The sequence below is a fragment of the Osmia lignaria genome, chromosome 10 (genome assembly GCF_051020975.1).
Source record: "Osmia lignaria lignaria isolate PbOS001 chromosome 10, iyOsmLign1, whole genome shotgun sequence".
In the NCBI taxonomy this organism is placed as follows: Eukaryota; Metazoa; Arthropoda; class Insecta; order Hymenoptera; family Megachilidae; genus Osmia; species Osmia lignaria.
The window spans coordinates 6,986,066-7,005,942 of NC_135041.1; the positions used below are offsets into that span (position 1 = coordinate 6,986,066).

The window sequence follows — 19,877 nt, forward strand, 5'->3', positions numbered from 1 at the left end:
GCAAAGAAATATTAAATGTATTGAAAGTTGATAATTACCCGTGGAAAGATTCCTTCCCGCCTGATGCATTGTCACTCTTCGGGGATGCAATTTCACTGCCTTGCTCCTTGCAATGTCCTTCAACTATCCTAGAGGATTCGTCTAGTTTAGACAACGAACTATGGTCAGACTTAGGTGTCGAGCCTCTTCTTTCTCGAAGTCCGTCAGATTTTGTCGACGAATTCGACGATGACCTCAAGATTTTCACGTCGTTCTTCGGCGTTCCGCGGCCTAACCGCGGTATAGACGGTCTTCTTTGATTATAACTCTCGCTCTTCGACGTCGAACTTTCTCTACTACTCTGCGTTTCCTCGCTCTTGGATTCTTGCGACTTTCCAACAATACCAGACTGCTGTGGACTTGCTAAACGGCCTACTTTACCTTCAACCTTTCCAACGGAACACGAGGCGTTCTGAAGTTTACCCTCTGATTGATCCTTCCTCGGATTCTCTTTCGGGTCCGCGCTGCTTCTCGGGAAACCCAAACCACCGAACACCTTGTTATTCTGCTCGTTTTGATTCCTGTTTGCGAAAATCTCTTGACTAGAATTAGGCGACACCTTCATGGAAGGATCGTTCCTGTCGTTCGACCTTGAAAACGCAAAACTGTTCATCCTGGAATTACCACCAGCCCCGCCGTTGAACCCTCTCCCGTAACCCGGACTTCCAGCTGTATTCGACGAAGAAAATTTGTCTATGTACGTTGTCCATGGTGTACCCGCGATTCGTCCACCACCACCGTATCTCAGGAACCTCGAATTATCCTCCGTCTTTTCGCACTGAACCTCTTGATCCTTGGAATCGATCTTTTTTCTAACTCTCGCTACTTCCTTCTGACTCGCTATACCCACGTCGGCTCTTCTGTTTCTCACGAAGGATGAAGAAGCTGGTGGACTCGGCGACGTACCTCTAGTGATCATGGTTATGGTTACCGTTTCGCTTTCTTGTAGCCTCTTGTCAACTTCGAATTCTTCGGCTTTGGCGGAGGTTACGAATGGTTCTTGACTAGGATCCTTCTCCGAAGGTGATTTCGTAACATCCTCTTTCTTCGAGCTCCCTGGCACGGGCTTACTGCCTGAAGTTCGGAACCTGTCCGATCCGGAGTAGCTTATGGCTGCGGGAACTCGATCGTTACCGGTTCTCGAAGAAAGGAACCTGGTTGCTGAAGAAGAACCGTATCTGGAGGAGATTGGCGTCGAACTTGATTCAGACGCACCTGTGATCATTTTTAATATCGAATAACCTTCTGTAAATTATGGTTACAGGATTGTTATTCGTTAGAATTTTAGTAGTACTTACTCGAAGAAGCACCGGAACGACCATAAGAGGAAGCTCTCGGATACATCCGGAAGGTGTTCGATTTTCCAACGCTGACTTCCGGGCTAGGCTCACGGGAGCTTCTTCCAGAGTTCGGTCGTAATCCTCGATAGGAAACCGGTGGATGGTCGGCTCTCTCTTTCTTCTCGATTCTACTTTCGTTTCCATAACTTCGAGCCAAGCCTGATCCGGGATACGTGTTGGATCCGTATCGGGATACTCCTTCGGGCTCTCTGCTCTTCTCGCGAGAAGTGGCACGGTTATATCTGTCCAAGACGGAGGCCGGTCTGTCTGAAGTTTTAGCAGCTGGATACGAGTACTTCTCCAACAGTGAGGATCTGCTGCTCGATAATGGGCTTTTCGCCCTTACGTCCTCCGACGACGACCTGCCCGGGTGCAGTCTGCTTTTATCGGCATCCTTGCCAGCTGAAATGAAATATCAAATAGGATTTAGAATAATAGACTAAATTGTATTTAGTATTAGTCGTTATAATCTAATAAATACAGTTTCAAAAACTTATAAAAATTTCTTTTCTAAAATCAGGCTTAATGTAAAGAAATCATTTAAGTGACTTACTGGAATACTTAAAGCTAGGTTTCTCTTCGTTTTTGTCCTTCTTCAAGAACGCGTTTCCAAAGCCAGATACCCTGTCCTTGGCAAGAGTCCGACTGGAACCGGAACCGATGGACGAGTAGCTGTTTCTGCAGCTGGGTAGACTACTTCCTGTCGAAGAAGCGGCCCTCCCAAATGTGCCGGCGGCGATGCCGACTCTGGATCTGTAGGCGCCAGTGTCACCCTGAAAGAGAAGCCATGAATCGAACCGATCGGTTGCCGATTCCCGGCGATCGGGTAACATTTATCCGTGGCACCGTTACGCGGACATCGATCGGTCGAAGTTGATCGAAACCGAGCGGCACGAGTGCCGGAAATGTCATTCGTTCCAGAGACCGGGGAACGAACAATCGAACCTCGTGTCGTTCTCGAAATAGAATTACCGATCGAGATCGCCGCGCCTGGACTTCTTTTTCCCTTCGAGATTTATGCGTCGCGGCTCGAATATTTATTAACCGCGATAGGATCGCGGTGCGTTTTGTATACCGACGAAAGAGCGAGCAACGTGACGCGTTTGAAGTCTCTTTTTATTTTCAATGAATTTTCAATACCTCCTTCCCTCCATCGTTATTCCTCTTGGGAAGTCTAAGAGATGGACGAGTGTTCAAGGAAGGGGTGGCCTACGGCGAGGGCCAAGAACCCGGGAACTCAGGAACCCACGGAATCCTGTGGAGGGAAATCGAGAACCCGGAAATCCGGGAAAACCTACTATGCTCGATACTGTGCTTCTTTTTCGCTTAAGAGAAATTTTCTTACTGTTGTAACTGAGACGTTCAATTAGATAATAGTGCTAGAGACAGTATAGTTTACTTATTACAGTAGTCAGGTTTAACAAAAATAATTGGAAGATGAGGATGCAAAGAGGTAGGAAGATACTTCCAAGTAACCCGGATGAGGCTAATATGTATCATCTACGGACAGCTCAGGTCTAGAAATGATAATTCGCACAATTAACATAAGTTTGGCGGATTGCCTGAAGCTCGAAATAGACGGTCCGACCTGGCAGGGAGTAATAACCTTCCTGTTTCTCTTTCATACAACGGGTGAGACCGATAAAAGTATAATTAATCGTGTGATATTTTTGAAATCGTATCGGTGCTTCAACCTATCATCCGATTCGATGAAGAAACCAACTACAAAAGCTTGGAAGTGTTCGTAAACGGAAATGGGTTTTCATAATCGTTTACTATCGGCCATAATATCCTGGCAAATCTAAGGTTTACTTTCAGCACAGTTTATAAGCTCGCGTATTCAACGGTCGTCCAACTTGCCGATGGTTTATTTACCTTGACTCGAACAGGCTTACGCGGCTCCAGCTACGCGGCCATAATTTCAATTTAAATTCAATTACATTCTAAAGCTCCGGCATCTTATGCTAGAGCGTTAAGACGAGATTCTACGCGAAAGCGTGGAGTTAAAGGAGAGGGCTGCCGTCGGCCGGTGTCTTCGTGCTAAAACTTTTAAAAAGTGTCGTTCGTTATTATGCTAATGCCATTCGGGGGGTGATAATGGAATTACAACGGACGCTCCTTAAGACCGCTAAAACGATTCCTTTCGACGGAAGTGCCGAAAAGGGCCGGATACGATGACTCCTTTCGACTCGTTTACATCCGGCCCATTATCGCATCTCCACTCTTTTCAGCCGTGAAACGAGCCTTTTCAATTGCAACACTTGGTACTCTGTCCTTCTTATATGCAAATAAAAATCATGCCCACGAATTTTGAATTTGTTTCATCGAGGCGTTGAGACGTCAGTGAAAAAATTATTGTAAATATATTATATTTTTCATCTGAAAAATTTTTATTTTCACTTATGCCTTTAGGATTAATACCGATGAAGTAATTTTATTTTAATAAAAATATTATTTAAGAAGACATATTATTTGGAATGAATTATTAAATTTCCAAATTGAAACAATAAAAAAATATTACTTGATATAGAAACTTTCAAGATGAAGGGTTTTTATATTAAACATCAGCTGGGTCCTTAGTTCATTAGTTGTATTAGCATCCTGATTGGATATGGTTCTGGACTGTGTTTCGTCGCTGAACTTCGATATTAGTTGAAGAAGTCACGATAAACATTTTGGCAACTAGCCTCGACGATCTTTGGCTAAATTCAGAGAAGGAAAGGTTTGCCAAGAAGTCGAATGAGAACCTGTTACGACGTCCATTATCGGCTTTACAGTGGTTTACTGGATGATCGCAAGGCGAAGCAGCAAATTGCTAGCACGAAACTTTTGCCAGCCTTGGATCAAACTTTTCCTACGTACCTCCAGCCGTAAGGAAATTTCTTTCCATAATATACTTATTCTTATTCCCCATGAAAACGGACGATAGGTGCATTAAGGTTTTAGGAAACATTCGTATGTTTTTGCAGAAGTAATTTAGGATCTTTCAATTAAACTTCGGTATTCTCTTGTTTCGATTGAAATATACAGGTAGGAAACAGAGAATGAACAAGAAAATATATAAGAAACGAAGTAAATAAAAAAAAGGAAAAAAAGAAGAAAATTGATACAAATAGCGTTCGCTGAGACTTTACGTAGTAGAGCAAACAGGAATCTAGAAAAACGATCGTTCCCAAACAATTTATCCGTGATCGATAAACGATCCATCGATGTCCACCCACCACTGGCTAATCCGTCAACGTGGTTGTTCTCTTTTAACGAAAAACGAAACGAAAGCTTCGATTTAGCGTCCCTTTCTCGATATTTCGTCGGCGTGGCGAAAAGCTTTCTATTGGGCTGGTCGAATTGAAAGCAGCTCGACCGGGAAATCTTTCGATATTGCTTTATCGTCCATAAAAATGGCTGTTTACAGCCTCCCTCTCTTTCTCTCTTTACTCTCACCCCTTGATACCGCTTTATCGATAGATAAATCGTCCGACAACCGCCGCCAGCCAGTTTATTTCTCATGCGCGCTGTTCTACTGTTGTTTCACCGAGTGAAACGTGCCTGACTTTCCTGTAAATTAATGTTTTGAAAGTAAAACCTCCATTTGGTTTGTAGGAATGCCTGGATATCACTGAATATTCATTCCATTTACGTTTTTGTTGATCGATACAGTTTATATACCGCTGCATTTTTTCAAAATCGTTAACAGAAAAGATTTCATTCCATTTTTGGCTACTTTTAATGTTTAAATTAAGGATACTACAGCGACTGTATGGTATCACATATCCTAATCAATTTATAATCTTTTAATATAATTTACCTATGTACAAGATAATTAGAATGTTGTAATTTTTGAAACAATCTTACCATAACTTCTTAAATTTCAATTTTCGATTTTTCTTATTCAAGAAATACTTGTATTAATAATAATAAGAATTTTTATTTTTTCCACAAACCAAAAATAAACATAAATTACTCTTGTATCCTTAATTGCACAGCGGTAAAGATTCATTGAAACAAAAGGCACCTGGTATACTTAATAAAAAAACAATATTATTTGAAAAATTAATTTGGTATGTTATACCCTACCAAGCCGTCACTCGGTTAATCGGAAAGGTACGAATACTTTTGCGACCCCATGTACAAATTGCACCAATTGCATCGCCCGCTCTGTTCAAAACAATTCCCATCTCATTAATTCAATGGTTTCTAATGTCCCTTTGTAAACCATCCGCGACATAGATCGAAGAATCGCAATTGTATCAGACGGGTGTAATCTTCGCATTAGCGACGAGGATGTGGACGCCTGAAGCGTCTTGATACCAGCTCGAGGGAAGACCGAGTAATTGAAGAGTGTCAGTCTGATTTAACCTCTGTCCACTGGTCGTATTATTATAATTTACGACGTGCCACCAGTTGTCACGAGGTACGAACAGTGAAAATAGTATTCTGTCTTCTTTTTGGCGTTACAAAGCAGTGTCGATACACGAGACTGGTTCAAAAGCCAACTTTCCTTTGAACTGGGCTCGATAATCAATTAATAACTGTCAATGAGAAAAAAAAACATGAAGAGACAGAAATATATTGTCCTCGAATCATTCACTGTTCAACTTTGGCAAATATTTTCACAATATTTCGTTACTTTCATTACCGTTAGTTTCAAGTACCAAATCAATAAAAAGGATATAAAATATTTATGAATAGTCTATAACTACACAGATATTATATTCAAAGGGAGGTAGATAGCACGGTAACGTGTTCTTTTTTTAAAATCCTTTTTCATAAAAAAGAGAAAATATTCGCGACACCAGTCGAAATATTTATTCCACCGAGAAAATGTGACGCTTGCGTTTCATCAAATAACAACCGTACGTTCGAACGCATCGTTGAAGCGCATTTTATATATGTATCATAATATACAGTGGAAAGTGTAACGCCATTAAATTGTAATTTCATTGATGGTGTTTACAAAAGTGCCCGTGTGTTTGAATGGTGGACCAACCGTGCCACTTTGTACGTCCGATGATTTAATAAATATTTACGTTTTATTAAATTACCCGTTCTATGGCGTTGGATCGGAGATATGAGAAGTCGAAAACGCATGGGATACGTTAACGTTCGGACGGTAATTGGAAACTTAATATATCGCCGGGTTACGTATTCGCATTATACAGTTGAAAGGGTTATTAGCGTTCAGGTGGTCCGTGAACTCACGTCGTTGTATAAATTTAATCTATCATCTAAGCTGGACGGACGCGTTTTCTTCCGCAACAAACCGTCACGTTACACCAACGTTAGTCGACGGTTTTATATTTATTCCTGATGGAACAGCAGCGAAAAGTTCTATCCGTCTCTCTCAGACAACCTGGTTCAAATGTAATTCATCAACCGATGCCAAGTTCAGTTCGTCTTCTCGAAATTACATTACGTATTCCATCATGAGCTTGAATTCGATGAAATATCACGACAAGAAAAGGTTCTTCTTCGCATAGGATTTGGCTTAGGGTTGTATCATGATGGGGATAAGAAGAAAGTGGAAAAAAAAATGAAGAATTGTTGACTTGTAATCAAAATTGGAGCTGTCAACTTGATATCTACAATTTTAGTTTTGCAAAGCTGAATTATTTCGAAAATAAATTGTCAAGTGTTTGATAGCTTGCATTTCAGAAGACCTTGCGAAAAAATCTTTGGATCTATCAATACTACAATACTAGAATGTTAGATTATTAGAATATTAAAATACTAAGATATTAGAATTCTGGAATCTTAGAATTTTAGAATGTTAGAAACTTAGAATCTTGGAATTTGATTACCTTCCAATTAGAATCTTAGAATAATGATGAGATCAGTCCACATTTAGGAAAGGAGGGAACCCCACCTTAGCCCCTACCTGTTTAGCCGACGAATATTATTCCATAAACATTATTGTATCGGAGTGAAAAAAATAAAATTTATTGGATGAAATTTCATCCGGAAGATTGCAATTGCCATACGTCTGAAGAAATGAAACAGGAAACGTCTGCGCTTCGTTTCGTTCTCCCTTTAAAAAGCCATCATCAAAATCCGCGAAACAATTTCGTCGTCGAGGCGAGATTAAAAACGAAAGAAGAACCTCGTATTTCCTTCGAACACGAGCAAATTAAATTCCCTTTCTTCCGGTACCCGGTCTCTGCTGCCCCTACGACATTATTTTTAACGTATTAATTCGCGCGACCGGAAACAGGGAATGGAATCTCCCCGCGACTACCTTCTTTCCCCGAACGATTCGCGAACGTTCTTGATCCACGACGAAAACGTCTTTCATTAAATATACAACAAATTACGCGTTCGTTCTCTGCCAACGAATCTCCGTGTACGGTATGGAAGTAACGGAATCGCGTTTTCAAAGGAACGGTTACGGTTCGTTACGTTTAATGAAACGTCAGAAGCTTGGACAGAGAGTCGAGGACAGACAGATAGAAAAATTGTAAAGGATATCGTACTTTTATTTTTATATTCGATGAACCTACTCTTTGAACCCGAAATGATCCTCTAGAGCCCGAAGTGCAGGAAATTATGAAACATTTGTTGTGGATCGCACCTATACTTTCTGTAATAGAAAAGATATTTTCTGTACAGAATTTTCATGACATAATGCTTTTTTGAAATAAAGTCTGCAGTCATCAGCAATTTAGAATTGCTAAGGAAATAAAAATCCTACGAAGAAGACGATAATGTTCGCTCCTGTTTATCTAACAAAATGCCGATTAGGTCGTTTCGAAGATCCATTTTCACCGACTGTTATTTCATGTTTCACACGTTGGATAGTGGCCAAATTTTTCTGTATATCGACGCGTGGATCAAGGAAACGTTTTCAAGTTGGTCGACCGTTAGTGTGACACGTGCATATCGAATGTGAATTCCGTATGACATTTGCTAAGCAGATTTCTGGCAAGGATTGTCTACACCTTCGATTTCGCTTCCTGTTTCGTCTGTTTTGTTACGCAATCTCTCATTCTATTCGTGGACGAAACAAATTGGTATATTTTCGTCAGAGATTCAATTTCTCGAAATTCAACGACTTTTTAATGTTATCAAGGTCATTACCCTGAATACAGGGTAATTTTACTTCTTATAGATACCGTATTTATCTTTATGATCATTAGTCTAGCCTAAATTAACTAATTATGAAAGTTCACATTAGGTTTAAATTTCTAACTTTTCATAATTGATATTTTAATGAATTTCTCTTTTCTATCTATAGTCATCTGAGTTGGAAATTTAAATTTTAATGCAAAATAAATACGCATAAAGATGGAGAATTTAATTTTCACCCTATTATAGAATTGAAAGATTCATTATTTTATAATAATTAAAGTTCATTAACTCCGAGGAATACGTCATTCTATCAGCAGAATTATTTCAAGCTGAATAAGACACTCGAGGTGTAGCTAATTAATTTCACTCGCAGCAGGTCATTGTAAGCTGAAGATATTTAATGAAGTTTCTCGAGATCCCTAAACTCTGACGCGAAAGTCTTTCGATGAAAAGCTTCCTCGCTACCAAGATGGCGACAAGAGAATGTTGAGAACTAAACGCTTCATCGGAGAAATAGTATAACGGTTTCGACGAGTAATTGGAAAACTTCCGGTGATGTGTAAGTCGGCGAAAGTTGCGGGCGAAGGTTCTTTCAAACCCACTAGGTTTCGAAGACACTGAACCTTTCGATACCCATCGATACGTCGATCAATCTCTCAACAAATCATTTTTCATTGTCGTTGTATCAACAAAAAGCTCAGTTCATAAATAATAATTAAAAGAGAGTAAGAATTCAATCTACTGTTTTATCAAATTTTCAACTTCAACTCATTGTAATATTTAATACCATCTAGCGTTTCCATTTTTCTTCCTGTTTTTCAATTATTTACATGTTACGAGAGGAAGGAAGTTCTCTCTCTTTTATTTTCAACTAAACAATGCAAATGCAAAGAGGGAAAACTTCGGTACATAAATTTCATTTAAAAACTTTGAATTTGATATTGTTAGAAATATTCCAAGCATTTTGATTTAATGGTGGACGAAACGGGTGCGCTTCGCTCTTCAGATTTTATTAATGACCATAAATCGTTCGTCTCAAGTTGTAGCCACTTCAAGCAACCTCGCTACTGTTGCGCCGTTTTGCATCGTTCGGTTAATATATCTATATAACAGTATGTGAATCAATGCTTATTATCATCGTGTATTTTTAACGGTACACGTCATCTTTTCCGATCGCGTTATCATTTAAAGAGTACTCTGTTGAAGCAGAAGTTGAATTGATCGAAAATGATTGTAAAATAATTGATTGCACATGAAAACTCTATAAATTTGCAGCTATTATTTATGAAATATTAAATAAATTAACAGAATACCTATTGGAAAATCTTACAATGAGGTGTAAGCAGCACAGACCAACCTCGTCTAATCTCTAGAATCACGTTTCATTTAAATCTTCTTCTAAAATAAAACAAACTAGTCCTCCAGTTCTCTGAGAGCAGAAAATCTCTGTATACCAAAGGTATTTGAGACGTGGAAGAAAAAAGGCAGCTTTCCCAGTGGCTTTCGGGTGGCACGTGAAAAAACTGTCGACGTTCTTTCGTAGAGAACGGTACGGAATAGATCAACATCCACGTCCTGCAGCCGCGGAAGATCAACAGACGGAGCTTCTCCTCTGTGAATCGCAAATTTTCCAACGCGTACGCTACGGTATCGTGTTCCATCAAAATGGAACGAAAATGGCCGGCTCGAATTTCGACGTGTCGTTCCAAGACAGAGCCATTCGTGCCCTCTCACCGATTCGTGGTGCTCTGCCAATTTCTCGGCCACCTTCCACGCGCTCGACTTTCAGTTCAGGCTATTTATTTTACAGGACAACCAGCCGAGAGTTTAATTAATACTGAGAGAAAGCGCCGCGAGTGGAACAAGAGATTGGAACACCCTTAGCTCGGTGTCGCGAGGAATCTGTGTATAAATAGAAGCACCAGAGACTATTCTCTGGAGATTCAGGCGATTTTCCGTTAGAAACGAAGGCTTAAAGTTGCCGTGTCACTGTGAACTGCTATTTTTATTGTTCTACTCCTTCCGCTCGCCCTTTCGGTTTTAAGAAAAGCTGCGGAGACCGAGAATGCGTAATGACGCGAAAGCGAGCTGAAAATGGTAATACGAAAGGAAATGAAGAAATCTTTTACTTTGAATGGAATTATTGTAAGAATGAATATAGGGAAATGATGGAAAACTTTCTATGTATCAAACTCAATCATCGTTTGCTGCAATTGGCACCTAGCCATTTTGTATTCATATCATTAATTAAGGGTGCATTTATGCAGTAATTTTCTTCAAACTTTAAGCTTTTAATTGATATACTATAAGTGCTATTTTACGATACTTTTCTGTCATCAGTTTGTGGCCAACTGTTCATGTAACAAACTGATATAATGAAAACCATTGTTTTCTTGTAATTGATAATCAATCATTTTGGTCTAAGATGAAGGCTACATGTATATAGTAATTTTCTTCAAACCTTAAACTTTAAATTGATACACCACGAGTAATACTTTTCTGTCATAAAATCGTATCGCACTTAACTTTCTCTTACAGTCTCACCATAGAGAATGGTGCAATATTTAATTTCCAATGCGATCGATCTCCATTCATGACGTCACCTTCTGTCGAAGCAACGCCATACAAATTATTACTGCGCCTGTAATCAATCAATTACTGTTTGAGTAATTCCCATTGTAAGAGAAAGCGTCTGTTCTATGGCCATAATTCGTAGGAGATTCAACAATATCGTACAATAGATCGAGCGTAGCCAGGGCAGAGCTGAAAATTGATTTCAATCCAGACAATTGATCCACGAGATCAGCTGTGTTTGCGGAGTCACCATTGTTGTCGTTTCTGCCGGCAAATATTGGCCCTCGCTAACAAGACAGCGACGTTCGAATGGTTTCGTCCACAGGATATTCTTCTGTCACGGTTTTCAAACGCCTGTTTCACTGGTTGATCATCGTGCACGCTGCGAATTTGATTTCACAATAACTCGACAGGACGTCCGTGTTTTACGTTTTTTAAATCGTTCAGTTCCGTTGTATTAACTCTTCGCATGGATAACATCGTCCATTTTACAGCGTGTATTTCTTTTCATAATGGAAAAACAATCGAAGTTTATTTATATTTCCAACTTGATGACTTACGAATGAAAAATTATGACATTGAAACATTTTTTTATAGAAGTACTATATTTAAAATAAGATAAGCCTTTAGAATTCCTGAGATATATTAAGTTGTTAGGAAGAAATAAATTGCCCCAACTTTGAGGAGAAAATTTACAAAGTCAGCAAATATGGCTGAAGTACCAAGAACATCGTGTCACGATTTTCTCATTGACCTCGAGATTTCTCGCTGGTTGAAGGGCACACAAACTGTCGTAGTTCTGCAATTTTCCCAAACAAAAAATCGAGATGGTCGTGTGTACCAACGTCAGTGGAAAAAAGAAAGTCGAAGCGATGTCTACGAGTCTGTTTAAATATAGCCGCGAGGTCTTCGTCCATGCTCCCTCTGGAGTATTCACGCGTATATTCCCTTAGACTGTACGAGGAGGGAAAAGCGAAGGAAGAAAAGAAAATTACATTTTGTAGAACACCACCATGTGCACTCTTGGGCAGTTGGGTAAAATAGATGAAAATGGTGGTGGTGAGAAAACATTCACTTGATTTGGAAGATGACTAATGGATTGATCATACAATTGATGTGTATATGGGTGCAATGTGGATTTTATTTAGCAAAGAGAAAAATATAGAGGAACCTTGCAACAATCACTTTAAATTTTTGGAGAATCTAAGGAGAATCTAGGGAGAATCTAAGAATAGCCAGCTACAAATTTTCAAATTTAGAAATCGGGAAAGTTGGAAATTGGGAACTTTGGAAACTGGTAACTTTGGAAACTGGTAACTGGAAATTTGGAAAATTCAAAGGCGGTTAGAAAATTAGAGGGTTGGGAAATTGGGAAACGGGGAAATTATAAAATGGGAAAATTCGGGAAATTTAGAAATTTAGAAATATATGAATTTCAAATTGAAGGATTGACTACTCATCAGCATTCGCGAACGCATTAGTCTACAGATATTCATATCACAAGTTGAAAAAAAAATTAATTTCCAAATCCCTCTTTCGCCTCTTAATATTTCATAATATAAAATATTAGGCCCTGAATGATGGTGGTTAAGTTATAATGATACCATCTCTCTATGCAGCGTATAATAATATCGAAATGGAACATAGTAGATCGTTTCCACACGAGATGAAATATTTTCCACGTGATCGTACTAAGCATGTTTCGCGTAAATTCCAGTGGGGGGTGAAATGTGTGATCGGATCGAGGCATGGTTTTGCTATCGGAAACACCTGTATCCGATGGCAGCGTCGAAGCATCAAATGTGGATGCGGCTCGATTCGTTAGTCGGTTATGCATCGTCGGCGTTCAACATGAGCACAATGCAGTGGCCAAATACTGGCTCGCCTCTCGGCGAACATAATTTATTGTCGCGGCATAGCGCAATGAAAAGCCCGGGCATTATCGCGATGTTGCTTTTATCACGAGCCACTACTGCCCAGTATTAACGTGCAATTTGTTGCAAGCTGTTTAAACGGGTAAACGAGCTTGCGCTTAGGCTATTCCGTGGCAATCGCTTCGTTATTAAGATTTATCGAATCGATACAAGGCTAGCTTCTGCTCTGCAAGCTAGTCCATTGCGATAATTAAAGTATATTTATCGCGTTTACAAAATTTTGTAAACTTGTAACATACACAAAATTATAGTACCTTTAGCATTATGCCTTTTTAATTCCTATTTCAAATTTCAACATTTTCCTGAATATTTGAATCAATAATTGAAATAATTATAGCTTTAGAAAAATAAATCTTGGATTTTAAAAAATCGATCCTGTTCCAAATTTTTATTATTCCTATTTTCTTAAACTGTTAATGTCACGAAGAATTAAGAATCTGTCGATAAAACGTTCATTTCTGTAAATATTCCTATAGACGAAGAGAGAGAGAGAGAAAAGATAAACGAATTTCGAGGCGAGAATATTGAAACGATGCTGGAAACTCGTGTTCTGTCAATTTCGAGACGATGCACGGCAACGTTGCTGGAAGCATGGATGCATATGCATTTCAGGTTGACGTTCCACGAAGGGGTTGCGCAGGTCGACGAGAGGGTAAGAGGAGGACGCTCAATTAAATCGCGCCTCGACAAGGTTTTGCCGTGACATTAACTCGTCTTGAAATATTCAGAAGAGCCGTTAAATCTTTTTCTCAACGTTCAAATGCTTCTTATCCTCGTTAGAATCATTCGAGCGGCCACCGCGTGTCTGTGATTTCAAAGAAAGTTATTAACGAGCGATATTACCCGCCTCGACGACTATCCTTTTGCTTCTTTTTATTTAAATCGTCGATTTTATTCGCCGTCGACGACGGTGCTGGAATTGCTCGAAGCAAACGGCTGGATATTTTTACTGTCAGTTCCGTGCTGATATTACCAGAGTTTCGCGTTTTAACGCTCGGATTTCCTTGACACCCCTCCACCCCAGAGATTCGCAGAGATTTATCGTCGTTCGACGAGAAGAAAGACTGTTTCTTGGGAAACACGTTTCAGATGTGTTTCCCTTTGTCGTTTCCGGTACCTTGGCACAAAAGAAAAATTGCGCTATTGTATACAAGAAGGGCTTCAGGAAGCTCGGTCCCTTCTTCAATAAAATGCTTAATTAAATTCTACATTATTTCCTACACATACCCTCTAAGTTTCATTACTGTACCTCCAAAATTGACCGAATTAGTATAGCAAATTTTATAAATCAATGTTAATCGATTAACTTTTACTCTTCGAAAGATAAAAAGCTTAACAAAAACGCTTTAAAAGTTTTTTAATAAAACAAAATAATGTTACAAAACAATACTTGGGTTTTGTTTAATTAGATTGTAGGTTAAATTAGGCTTTTAAGTTACGTTTAGGTTTTTTGCATTCAACACTACAATTATATCATTTATGTGTCAAAAAGTACTTATGCGTAAATATTTTTTTTTTAATATATCAAAGACATTGAATTAATTTTGTACACTCGACAAATTTAGGTACTGGCGATGTATCCCATTAGCAAATACCGTCGAAGTAAACTTGTACATCAAATCTTCCCGACATCTTTAATATAGGGAGGGAAGTTCGGTAATGCAAGGGATTGAAATTAATTCCGTCGAATGTTTGCGGAGTTGGCGAGGTTTCGAATTTCGAAGGATCATCCCAGAGGATGTGTCAGTTTACCGGAAGTTCACCGCACGATGTCACGGCACGACATTAAAGAGCAACTTGTTCGATTTCGCGTCTAGGAAGTGGAACGCAAACACGTTGTGTCCCATCTAAATTTATCGTCACCCCGTCGACGTACCAAACGTCGTTTACTTACGTCGTTACAGAGATGCTCTCTGTTCGACGAAATTGTCGTTATTACGTAAAATAATTCCACTGAAGTCAGCCTAAGCGATTAAATGTCAGCCTTAAATAAGAAAGTTGACGAGCGAATCGTACAACGCCAATAGATCCCGTCTCGAATCAGGACGTCTAGTCTGCCTCAAATTACATTTGTCTCTCTGATATAAGATTCATTATACAAATTACATTTTTTATACTGCCATGCCAATGAATTCTTTCAATTTCTCTGCAGTTAGTTAACCCATTAATCGGAAAATCATTTACCCCTTATATATTTAAGAAAAACCGAATGAACAAGTTCTTATTAAGAAGTATTTTTCTTCTAATTATAGTGAAATTGAACTTACTCGTTATCTCCTGTTAATTGATTAATACGTAAAAAACTTCCTAATAAATTTAAGAAATGCATATTTAACAACCAAAATATCAGGAGACAGTGTAAACTGTTTCACGCCTTTTAGATAATATTAATATCAACATATTATAGCAAGCTGAAATATTATTCAATATCGAAGAGAAGCCTCTATATCGCACATTAAGATTCATACATCCGCAGAAATCCTTTTCGAGCGACTCTCGTTTCAAGAAAACCGAAGCAGCAGAAGATATCGTACACCCACGACTCAACCCTCTATGCAGCAGTCTCTAAAGAACCCAACTGGATGGAGGAAAAACTACTCCTTCCCTAGAGAGCTTTCTAAAGCTGCTCGAAGTGGTCGAGAATATCCTTTATCGGGCTTCGTCGCGAAAATTCAGTGAAGAAAGAGTGCATACTCAGTGAGGTTGCAAGGGTCAACTCCCTTTGAAATTCGACACCCAGTGTACTGGCCTATCTTTACCTCTTGTCACAATTCGGTTTGTCTACAACTTCATAATTGTTAACGATAGAAAATTCACTATGCAAATTTAATTTCTCTGATCCAACGCTTTCTTCAGCACAACATTAATTAATTTCTAAATTTAAAGTTTCAATTTGTTGTATTACAGTATTAATATAATCCTAATGATATTCAAGGTTTGTTTTACCTTTTCTTTTCCTGATAATTCAATTACAAAATATTAATATTATTTTTCAAGTTTATATACAATATTTTTTATTATTCACAAAATTTGAAGCATCTATAACTAATATGTTAAGAAATAATTCAAGGACCGAACAATATTGTATTTCAAAGCGATAGTTTGGCCCAGTTTGCAAGACACCCTGTATAGATGGTGGCTGATGGTTCAGTGTGGGAGCGCATATTCGTGGCATAGGCAGAGGAAAGGTTTACACGAGCACATCGCCGCCAGGCAGACGTCGTCTGGGAAAGGCCCAGCTAATTTTGCTGGCCACGCCAAAGCGACCTGAGGCCGACGTATGAACGCGTTTCCAAGAGATGCATACCCAGAATTCGTGCTGTTAGCCACCGAGTGCAAGCTCCTTTGGTAAATGTTTACCTCCGCCCCCTCTGCTGCCTGTCGATCTATGTATTATTATCGGACCAGTACACTGGCATTTCACTGTTGGACACTGTCTGACCATCGCCCCTTATCTACTCGACGTCGCTCGTTACTGCTCGAGGAACTCTAATAAAATATCTTAAACGTCCTTTTTTCTTTAAATTATAGTCATTCCTTAGATAAGATTTTTGTAGTCAGACACATAGAATCTCTAATTATTAACCCCTTGCCCTACAACATCGTGTCACATTCGTGACGCAACTTATGGTTCAAATGTGTCTTTCATTGGTAGTTTTAGTATGGTTGAATTTTCAGTTTAATTTGAATTATAATTTGCTCAGTCAAGAATGGTTGAATGTTATGTATGCATGATATTTCATTTTTTTTAATTTGTTTTATAATTGGAGCAATACATAGTTAGCTTTGACTGGTGTGACTATCGAAAAAATCATAAGCGAAGGGGTTAAGGATTCGAATAATTAATTTATCAGATAAATAATTTTATATTTTGTCAAATGTTACTTTAATTAATTTCCGAAAGCACTGATTAGCGAAAAATTAAACGTTTTATATGACTGCAAATTGAAATTGAAAATTTTTTTTGAAGTGCAGTAATGGGAAATGATGAGTTGCATCGAAAACGGGGTGCAACGAACGTATCACGATCGTAACGATTCTGTTGAGCAAGGCCAGTGTGCTCGATTTTTCGAGCACGAATATACGTAACACGTGCGAATGATCTTCCTGTCGAAAGAAACGGTGTGGCAAGGGGGATATCGCGTCATGGGTATCGTTTTCGAACGGTGCTCTTAAACTCTCAGTATTTTGTAAACACAACGGCACGGTCCGCGTGAAACAGAAGCTCGCGTGCGCTTGCAGCCTTCCGAACGATAACGCTAATGGACCTCATTTACATTGCATAATTACACCAGCTGAACTCGCGTACAGGTTACGCACGAGGCGCAACAATCAAACCATTGTGCGACACAAGGAAACGAAATTCGTTGCAAATTTTCATTTATAAACTCATGTATTTTCCTATTGAAATAATGGAACAGTACTTCATCAGAGAAACGTTGTTTTAACAGTATAATTGTCACGACTGGTTTTAATGAATATATTGTGAAATTGTTGCCAGGGACGACCTTGTGCCGATGATATGGTACGACTAATGAAACTTCATAAATTAATGAAAATATGAAAATCCTGGTGCCTCGTTTGAATATTGTCGAGTTTAAACCAATTTTGCTGCCCCATTCAAATGAAAATAAAATTATATTTGACAAAATATAAAATTGTTCCGCTGATAAATAAAATTTTTACAAATTGTATTGACGCGATGAGATTATTTTAAAATTTTGCTCCTTGTTATTAACATAGTTAAAGCGTAACAAGGGGTTAATAACCATGCACAATAGATACCAAACATCATCCCACTTGTTATTCCCTTAAACGGGTCATCGAGAGGCACGATCATGATTTAAGCTCGAGATCGAGCAATGGTGTCGCGTTAGAATTCTCCGCTCTTAAACAGGCGTAAACTATTATGTCCGAACAACGAACACCAGGAGATCTGTTATCAGTAGCCATTCGTTAGACGGTCATTTTTCGCGATAACGTGAAACACCGTCAGCCATACGGGAGCGTGGCTTTCGCATTCCAGATGCTAGATAACATGTGGCTAGTGTCACTTTGCACGCCGTTGCATACGAATGCAAATCGTTCGTTATGCGCCAGCTCTGCCAGTGCATCTTGCAACACGTGGTCAAGAATCGCGGCCATCTCTGAAGACGACATTGATGCCATCAAGAGTAGAAATTACACTCTGGATTGTCGATGGCGAAGAAGAAGAAGATTAAATTATGAATTATGATATTTGTTATTTAACATAAAATTGTTATATAAAATTAGAAACTCTGGTTACCTATGATTCCTAAAACTTTCAGAACCCCCAGTGATTTTTAATTAAAAAACTCGATATTTCAATTAGCTGCTCAAACATTAAAGAACACGATTCGTTAGAGTACAGCCCTTACAAATTTTTCTGTTTCTTTCATCAGCAGTTCGCTGACACCGCGGTTACACCAATTATAACTTGGAGGGTCGAATTCAGCAAAGAACACCACGGCGAGTAAACAATGTTTCTTCGCGTACCTGGACGAAACGAAGCTTGCAATTAACCAACGGATATAGATATTTTCTCTGATCGCGTGTTTGATTAAACGTTCGGTTTTCGACGTGCCTAGCGAACTAAACATCCCCGAACACTTACGTAGCTCCTATAAGACGCCATGATTCTAACAGCCTCCTCTCCTCGTGAATCCTAACGGGGTGACTTCCTCCTATACTCGGATTCACCAACCACCATCGACCACCGACACCAGCACCATCGACGACACCAAACTATCACCCACCACTAGCATAAACAACACGAGCACCAGCACCCGAAGACTGCAACGCGGCACCGTGAACGGGAGGAGCAGAAGGGAAAGGAGGGTGCGAAGAAATGTCGCGAGACGAAACGTGGTGGACCGATCGAACGACGAACGAAACGTCGTCCCCAACGGCACGGTCTCATAAGAGAAGAAAGGAAGAGAGCGCTACGGAGGCGCTTCGTTTCGGACGAAGCTCGGACCCTGAAGAGCCGGCGACCCGCGAGGCACGCTGCGTTCCCTCCTCTTTCTTCGTCTTAGCTCTTCTCATCCGTTCGCTTCTTCGTCGATCTACCTCGCCTATCTTGCTCTGATTAACGCGAACTAAACCGCTTGCACCCCGCCTACCCTCTCGCGCGTATCGGCTTCTCTCGTTCATTCGCTTCGTTCAGTCCAGCCCTATTTTAAGAATAGCTTCGCGTCCTCTACGTTCTGCCGCGCCGGCTTCCGTGCCCGTTCAAACACGACAAACCTCGAACACGCGGCCTTCCTCGGGGAACTCGCGAAGAAACCATGGTCGTTTCAAAAATTCGGAAAATTTGACACAGGGAAGACCGGGGCGAGGGTGTCATTCCGAATGATTCAGAGTCTACTGAAGACATTATTGCAAATTTTGGATATATGGAAATTTATAATTAATGTACACACATCCAAGTCCTAATAATATAACAACCGTTATCGGAATGATTTTTTGACACCCTGAGGTAACTTTTTCATAGTGCTTCAAAATTGTGATAAAAATATTCGTTATGCAATTAAGTGCTTTTTCTTTGTTTTCAATTTTTAATTTGACCCTTTTGAATGTAGTATTAATCGGTAGTGCAATTTTGTAATCTAAATCTTTCGTGTTATTATCACAAATAGAGACAAGGGATTCCTTCAGTCTCCATTTTTGATTAATAACTTGACCGGAGCAGCTATGTCTCAATAAAAGGCTTTGGTATAAAAATTTTTCTTGTAAATATAATGCAAAATCCAGTTATTGTTACTTTTCACCCCAATCTCCCCTATTTATTTTAATTACCAACGCAAGGGTTAAAAAGCATCAAAATGTATTCGATCACGTTACAATAATATAGCAATTCAATAAACATGGAATTCGAAGAACTGACAAAGATAACAGGCGAGGATGC

The 19,877-nt window shown here is 39.4% G+C and overlaps 1 protein-coding gene across 1 annotated transcript in view; it reads right to left on the reverse strand.

Annotated features, from left to right (window-relative positions):
• Positions 1-18,962, reverse strand: part of LOC117611903 (uncharacterized) — a 28,446-nt gene extending 9,484 nt beyond the window's left edge. Inside the window, exons 1-4 of the mRNA XM_034340352.2 lie at positions 18,585-18,962; positions 1,933-2,152; positions 1,338-1,781; positions 39-1,254 (exon numbers count right to left, since the gene is read on the reverse strand). Coding sequence (XP_034196243.2) covers positions 39-1,254; positions 1,338-1,781; positions 1,933-2,152; positions 18,585-18,605 — 1,901 coding nt within the window. The 5' untranslated portion in view covers positions 18,606-18,962. The remainder of the gene's footprint in view (positions 1-38; positions 1,255-1,337; positions 1,782-1,932; positions 2,153-18,584) is intronic.
• Positions 18,963-19,877: the final 915 nt, after the last annotated feature.